The sequence below is a fragment of the Dama dama genome, chromosome Y, assembly GCF_033118175.1.
Source record: "Dama dama isolate Ldn47 chromosome Y, ASM3311817v1, whole genome shotgun sequence".
In the NCBI taxonomy this organism is placed as follows: Eukaryota; Metazoa; Chordata; class Mammalia; order Artiodactyla; family Cervidae; genus Dama; species Dama dama.
Genome location: NC_083715.1, coordinates 14298400 through 14306653, shown reverse-complemented (window position 1 = coordinate 14306653; position 8254 = coordinate 14298400). Strand labels below are relative to the sequence as shown.

General features: G+C 54.3%; 1 protein-coding gene across 1 annotated transcript; it reads left to right on the top strand.

Annotated features, from left to right (window-relative positions):
* Window positions 1-1346: 1346 nt before the first annotated feature.
* LOC133053576 (testis-specific Y-encoded protein 1-like) lies at window positions 1347-3602 on the top strand. Its single transcript, XM_061138125.1, has 6 exons — window positions 1347-1484; window positions 1535-1960; window positions 2777-2854; window positions 3038-3174; window positions 3264-3408; window positions 3525-3602. Exons 1-6 carry the CDS (start codon window positions 1347-1349, stop codon window positions 3600-3602), a joined length of 1002 nt encoding a protein of 333 aa, XP_060994108.1.
* The last annotated feature ends 4652 nt before the right edge of the window (window positions 3603-8254 follow it).

Here is an 8254-nt window from a genome sequence, read left to right as displayed (position 1 = left end):
GTGTGAGACATCTCTCTTTGTACACTTTGCAGAACACAAATACCGCATATGAGGACTATAGGTAAGATGGCTTAGCTGGGTCGTTTTGTTGGTAGCAGCCTCACAGCTTTGGGCCACTTGGTAGGCTGGGATGTGTTCTCACCTGGAGAACAGAACCTCTTTGAAAGGGCCTGCATAGGGTAAACGGGCCATCGTGCAGGCCTCCGGCACTGTTGTGTCATGGAACTCAGCGTGGTGGTGTCCTTAGCCTCTCACTGGTAGGCATTCCAGCAAGCTTCAGGGAATTCCGTCATGCCAATAGACTGTGACACGTTTCTCCCTCTGCGCAAGGTGTGGCCGTGCCACCAGAGTCCTGTGCAGCGTTCATGTCTGCCCAGAGAGGGAAGGAGGGTCGCCTGTCCCTTCTGTGCTTCACCAGTGACCACTCACCGTGTGCTTTCCAGTTTGCGTGAGCACTCTCCGACCCTGTGGCCCAGAACCGTCTCATCTGCCGTGGGTGCAAATCATTGAGGAGGAGAAGGGCTTGACTTCACTCCAAGGTTAAGCGTCTCTTCTGAGCACTGGTGTCCAGAGAATGGCAGAGGACCACAGCACCACTTATTGAGTCGGAGACAAAGAGACAGCATTCCTTGGTGCACACACAGCAGGATCGCTAGAAACAGTGATAGGCGTGAAGCAGAGACAAACAGAGATCTCAGTGATATTGCTCTTGTGCCCCTGAAGAGTGGAGGTCAATTGTTGCAAACGTTGGGGTTTGTACACACTCCCCTACCATCCAGACAGCAGCAGGCTCCTATCCCTGGGAGGAAAGTATCCAGCCACTTTGGCCCCTGCCTAACATTTAGACACTCAGGGAGAGCTCCCAGGGATGGGCCGTCCCATGGGACACAGCAGTGTGCTCTTTGGATTGCAGAGCGAGTACACATGGCTTGAAATTACAGAGGCCAATTCAATGCCAGCGCCTTCAGGAACGTCAGATGCAATAGCCCTGCCCTTCCTGAAGCCGAGTGTGGCCACGTCTGTACCCTGGAGCCAAGCAAGAGAGGAATCCACCCTCTGGTCTAGGGGCGTTTCCCACAGGTTGCCATCCACTACCTTCCCTGCCATTGGTCTCGATTTGACCCAGCAACCTGAGCCTGTCTCACAGCCTAGGTGTCTCGCGTGTTGGGCTGGTCTCCGGGCACCCTCTCCTGGCCTTTCTGGAACCCCTTTCTTCAGCCTAGGACACCCGCACACACCAAGCCTGAAATCCTGCCCATTCCGATCTCACCCCACCCCAAAGTGGTAGCAAGACACATCCGGTTACCTCAGCTGGGCCGCCATTGCGCACCACTTGCTGTGATATTATGTCCGGTCCCTTTGCATCTGCCCCAGCTCGGGGTCACAGCCATGTCCCAGAGGAGCGTGAGAGGCGGCCAGAGGAAGGTCGGAGCATCCCGGGACTCCTGATCTTCTTAGCTGGGAGCCCGGGGGCTCAGGGGGTAGTGGCCAGGGACCTGCTCTTGCGATGCCGTCCACGGCAGGGACTTTGCAGCCACCAGGTGGCACAGCAGGTAAAGTGGTAACCCTCTTCGTAGACGAAATGGTGATGGAAAGTGGGGGGTCCCTGATGGATGGAGAAGAGGCGGGGATTGGGCGAGTGTGCCACCTGTTGGCGGAAGACGTTATGGAGGAGGTGGAGGTTGTGGCAGATGAGGAGCGGGATCAGGGATCCTCCCCGGATCTGAAGGAGAAGACGCTGGAGGAGCAGGGCCTGGAAAGACCTGGAGGTCCGAGTGAGCGGCCGGCACCAAATGTGCTACAGGCACTGACCGCCCCGAAGATGGAAGTGAGCTCCCTGCATGAGGAAAACTGCCGGGCCTCCGTTTGCTTCATGCACATGAACCATCCGAGGAGGAAGCGTCACTTGTCTCGGAAAGGTGCCATCTTCCAGGGCATCCCTGACTTCTGGGCCAAAGCTGTATCCTTCCTGCTGCAACTAGCTGTTTGCCTGTCAGGAAGAGTAGGAGGAAGTGGAGCAGAAACAGGAGCATGTGCAGGAGTGGGCGGTGCGGGTGTGTGGCGAGGGCACAGGAAGGGTGCTGCAGGCTGCTGACAGAAGTGTGGTCCTGGGCATTGGCTGGTTCCAAAGGCACAGCCGAGTAGTATCTGGTCAGAGCCACACCTCTAAGTGTCACAGCCATGACTCGGGGTTTCCCCTTCAGGCCTGCATCTGAGGAGAATCAGTACCCAGGGCCTCTAGGTCAGGATGACCAGAGAGAGTACACTAGAGCAGCAACTGCAGACATTTATTGTTGTAAATGTGGATGATCCCCGGAAATAGCTGAGACATGGGTGTCTCACACTACACACACACACACACACACACACACACACAGAGATACACACACATTCAGACACATATAGAAACACACACACACACCAATTTCCTTCAGATTCGGTAGTCACAAGGACTGCAAGTCCTAACCATGTTACCAGTGACATGCCACTACCCAGCAAACATGGGCCAGGAGGCGAGCAGGAGAGGTGAGAAATCGCCCCTGCTTTTGGGTTGCAGACCACCTGAGCTGCAAAACAGCACAGGAAACCCAGAGCCATGAGAAGATCTGATGGTATGGCAGGGCCTGTAGATGTGAGTCGTTGCCGGCCAAAGGCGTGTGCCCAGCATCCTTGCAGATGCTTGTTGGATTGTTCTTCTCCAGGCCAGACTAGGGCTGTTGCTCCAGGCTCTTCTTGGCCCGGTATGTGGCCTGAATGTCTCCTTGACCCAAAGCAGATTATGAACCACCGTCAAATGTCAATCATATTCAACACTCAGGATGAAGATTTTCTTAGGTACATGAACGACTTCAAGGTCAGTGAGGGAGGCTGAGGATGGGTGGGTATGGCTCTTGACAGGGAGGTGGGGGATGGTGTTATCCATTGGCCTGTACTGTGAGACTTTACAGAGGTGTCATGGAGGCTGTTAAGGCCCGCCTGGGAGGCAAGCAGAGGCCCCTCGATGCTTGCACCTTTCCCTTTCTCCCAGTGTTGGCAGGTGCAAGTGCGGCGCTATCCACGGTCACGTTGCAAGCTGATCTTCTCCTTTCGGGACAACCCGTACTTCTGGAACACAGTGATTGTTAAGGAATATTACCTTGACATCACTGGTAAACGTGGCTCCCAGGGTGGTGTGTGTGGGTACTCAAGGGGGCCGGATTTGGGGGTGTGGGTGGATGTTTCAGCTGCCGCATCCGTCCCTGTCTCCCCTGTCTTTCTACAAGATATAGGGCACGTCGTTCCACACCGGTCCACTGGTTCTGGGACTTTGAACGGGGAGCACCCAGCCACAGGCTGGACACCAGGAGCCTAAATTTTCTCAATTGGCTGTCAGGCCACAACTGCCCAGAATCGAACAGGATTGCTGAGGTGCATTGGTTTTGGGCCTGCCCACAGTTTGCGATTGATGTTGGAGCTGTTGGCTTCTCATGGGAGTGTTAGGGGCCTCGTCAACCCCGAGAAGACCTTGCTCTTATTGCCATCAGATCATTGGCCAGAACGTTTGGGACGATCCCCTGAAGTACTACCCCAGGGAGGAAATTTGTGCCATGAGAGGTAGCTGACAGGAACACAGGTGGTGAAGAGGTCTGCAGGGGGCCCCTGAGTGGACATCCTTGTAGAGCCTGGGGGGCTGTCCTTTCCCAGATGGGGATCCTGAGGCTCATGCGAGCTGGCTGCGAAACTTGGGATTGGGTCAAGCATGCAGCAGGTGACGTGCTGAGACTGGAGGCTTGGGGACTCGGTGTAGCAGTGAGTGAAGGAAGTCTCCCTCCAAGCAGCTGTGGTTGCAATGCCAGAATCCTCGGTGATTCTGCTCGAGACAGGGTGAATGACGTCTGTTTGTCAGAATCATCCTTTGGTCAATCGTGCTATCCCCAGCCTTCTGCTGCTCAGAAATTTCGAGATTTTCTGGGTCCTTGCCTCCCACCACTGCTTCTGGGATCACCTATGACTGGAGGGTGTCCTCTCTCGGATCCTAGTGCACTTAGGTGTTGATTTGGGGTCATCTGTGAATTTCCACATCCACCACTCGCTGTCTCATAGCCACCACGCAGGCCGTGCTGGGACCTCCTTCAGGCTGGCTTGGGAAAATACGGAAGAGCTGCGGGACGAGGTGGACAGGGGGCCCCAAGGCAAGGACATGGTGACTATTTATGCCATTTCCCACATTGCTGGGCACGGGCGTCTTCAGCTACTGAGAGAGCTGTGTTCCCTCTTTGTGTTTGTGTCCCCATGCTGAGCACTTGTGTGTATATACACACGTGGCCTTGTGTCACCTGTGTTAATGTGGGTCTCTGTGTGTGTGTGTGTGTGTGTTTCTGGCTCAGGGCCGACGCACAGATGAAGGTGTCAGGAGAGGAATTGCCAAGCGATGAGAAGAAGAGTCATGAGGCGTGCCCAGACTGAGGGTTGTTGCTCGAAGTATCTCGGTAGTGATCCTGTCTAGGGTGGGAAAGAGGAAAGGAGGGCCATTGATAAGTCAGAGCATGGCCCCCTTGTGTGCAACTAGACCGAAAAGGAAAACACGTTCACATTTTCTACCATGTTATGTTGTATATTTGGACCAGGTGGAGGTTTGGGTGGTCAGAGGATTCGCCCAGGGGAAATCAGGTGGGGTTGGTCTTTGAAACCATTGCCTGTGGACCCCTGAGTCTTTGGCAGAGTGGGCCAGCTGATGGAAATTTTGGACGTGGCTATGGCAGGACCTGTGGTAGTGAGGAGGCTAAGGTCCTGTAGAGAAGGGCAGAGACCCGAAGGAGGAGGAGGCACAGAGAGCCTGCTGTCCTGGAGCCTTGTTCCACACACGTGAGAAGGATACACGGGAGAATCCTGGGCCCGTGATGCCCAGGATCAGACTGTCAGGCAGCACGCTCCTGCCGAAGGAGCACACACTGGCACTATCGAACAGTAAATGTCAGCTGTGCTGAGATAGGCTGTCCGTGTAAAATCCCGGGCATCATCGCTGGCACAGGTTGTGAGCGTGGCATGCCACTAGGCACTTGCAAACTGCCTGGCAGTGCAGAAAGGCGAGGAGAGCACATGTTTGGGGTGTACGTGTGTGTCCCTCTGCTGGCGTGTGCCTGTGAGGCAGGCTAGTGGGAGGACACAAGAATGGTGGGCTGGCTGCTTGACTCAAGGAACCTGGGGACAGTGGGAGACAAGGAGGGCCCTGGGGTCCGCTCAGAGCCTGCTGGTTTTCAGTGGACCTGCCAAAAGATACCTCATGGTTCATGCTGAGCCCCCTGACGTGAATCCCTTCCCTCCTCTGGGGTCTTGCCCCTGGCTGTAAGGCCAGAGTGGCAAAGCTGATAGTCTGATCTTGAGGGTGGATTTTGGCAGTTTCGCTAGAGCAGAATCTCCAATTTCGTCTTAGGGGATCTGCACCAGGCGACACTCAGAGTGACCCTACTTTCCAGGTGACCGTTTGTGATGTCCCGGAACACAGCTTGGGACTGCCTTCCTTGGCACGTGGGCTAGGTCGGCAAGCAGGTATGGCTGTCTTTCCAGAGTCCTACCTGGGCTTAGTGAGAGCAACTGAAATAAAGGCTTGGCATTCATCAAATGATAGAGGCCTTGGGTGAGATCAAGCCCTCTGGGGGCACTTGAGATTGAAATCGTGCTTTCTGCCCAAGAAGGGCATGAGCTGTGGGCCTAAAAGGGCCAGTTTCCCAGGGCATCATCTGTTCATTGACTGCGTGGGTCTGGGTAATAGTAAACTGAAGGGACTAGTTCTAGGGATGCCACCTTCCCTTTCTGGCCTCAGATCCCATGCCTTCTACTGGTAGAGACTCTCTAGATACATGTGCACCTTCTTCATGACACTGTATCATTCCCGGCTTTCCACAGTCTCTTGGGGCTGTTGGAGCCTTGGGCATCTCATTGGACTTTTCCAGCCACTCTGAGGGAGCGCGTGGGGCACAGTAGGCCGGTGAGCAGAGAAAGCTCCAAGACAGGGAGGAGAGGGGCCCTCAGCCAGAATGCTCTGGGCCCCAAGAGGTATAGGCATGCAATGGGGCACAGACTTGACAAGGCATGATGTAGAGACATGCACACTGAGAAAGCAGTTCTCCAAGTCAGCTGAGCCCAAAGACCCTTGTTTTCTGGTTCCCTGAAGGAAAACACAGGTCATGGAATCATGCCAACATGACTGGTATTGTGAACCTACCCGAGGTTATGGGAGAATGTGGAACACAGGCACAACTCACTCAGCTGTCCATACCGAGCACTTCCAAACATGCCAGACGCTCTGCAAGTCCGTCCCTGTCATGAGCAATGCCAAGATTTTGTCAACCTTGAGCACACGTCACAGAGATAGAAGTGCAAGCTGACAGGATCAAGGAGCAATTGAAGGAAAATAACATGGACAAAGAATTTTGGTGCTTACCAAAATCCATGTTCCTGGACAAGAAAGCCTGTACATCCGCACATGTGTAAGTCTCCTCTCAGGGATGTGAGTGTGGACATGTGGACATGTGTGCATATTTGTGCACAGAAGCGCCTACCAGTACACTTGTGACGGTGAGCAGTTGGAAGACACCTAGCCTAGTGACACAAGAAAGGACAGCTGAAACATGAAGCGAACATAGACTCTGGCCAGCAGAAGCAGGGAAGCCTGGGAATCATGCCCTATGATCGCACTGAGTTAGCAAGTTCTACATGGAATTAGACGACTGCAGCTCGGACCTCTGGCAGAAAGGAAAGGCAGGAAGAAATCATCTGTGCATGATTGGTGAGTGCAGAGGAGCCGAGACACAGATAGGGCTGCAGTCCAATGCACAGAAGCTGTGGTGGGTGAGCCAACAGCCCTTTGGACAAATAGCTAGAAGGGGCTTGGTATCCTTCTTAAGTGCTTGGCATTATTTCCATGTCCTGGCCAGGAGCATGAGCACCCCTTGCCTTTTGTGTAAGGTTTCAGAGATACAGCAGCACTGGAGCAGAAGCACCTGCTACCTGCAGAATTATCGAGTGTGAAACATATCGCTTTGTACCCTTTGCAGAATACAGATACCGCATATGAGAACTATAGGAAGGATGGCTTAGGTTGGTCGTCTTGCTGCTACCAGCCACCCAGGTTTGGGCAACGTGGTAGGCTGGGATGTGTTCTCACCTGGAGAACAGAACCTCTTTGAAAGGGCCTGCATAGGGTAAACCGGCCATCGTGCAGATCTCCGGCACTGATGTGTCATGGAACTCAACGCAGTGGTGTCCTTAGCCTCTCACTGGTAGGCATTCCAGCAAGGTTCAGGGAGTTCCATCATGGCAGCAGACGGTGACCCGTTTCTCCCTCTGTGCAAGGTGTGTTCTTGCCGCCAGAATCCTGTGCAGTGTTCATGTCTGCCCAAAGACAGAAGGAGGGTCGCCTGTCCCCATCTGTGCTTCAGCAGTGACCAACCACTGTGTGCTTTACAGTTTGAGAGAGCACTCTCCGACCCTGGGACCCAGAACAGTCTCATCTGCCATGGGTGCGACTCATTGAGGAGGAGAAGGGCTTGACTTCACTCCAACGTTAGGTGTCTTTTCTGAGCGCTGGTGTCCGGAGAATGGCAGAGGACCACAGCAGCACTTAGAGAGTCGGAGACACACACAGAGCATTTCTTGGTGCACACACAGCAGGAAAGACCTGGAGGCCCTAGTGAGCGGCCGGCGCCAAATATGCTACAGGCACTGACCGACCTGCAGTTGGAAGTGAGCTCCCTGCATGAGGAATACCGCCGGGCCTCCGTTCGCTTCATGCGCATGAACCATCTGAGGAGGAAGCCTCACTTGTCTCGGAGAAGCGCCATCCTCCAGGGCATCCCTGGCTTCTGGGCCAAAGCTGTATCCTTCCTGCTGCAACTAGCTGTTTGCCTATCAGGAAGAAGAGGAGGAAGTGGAGCAGAAACAGGAGAATATGCAGGAGTGGGGGGGTGCGGGTATGTGGCGAGAGCACAGGAAGTGTGCTGCAGGCCGCTGATGGAAGTGTGCTCCTGGGCATTGGCAGGTTCCAACGGCACAGCCAAGGAGTATCTGGTCAGAGCCACACATGGAAGTGTCATAGCCATGACTCGTGGTTTCCCCTTCAGGCCTGCGTCTGAGGAGGATCAGTACCCAGGGCCTCTAGTTCAGGATGACCAGAGAGAGTACACTAGAGCAGCAACTGCAGACATTTATTGTTGTAAATGTGGATGATCCCCGGAAATAGCTGAGACATGGGAGTCTCACACACACACACACA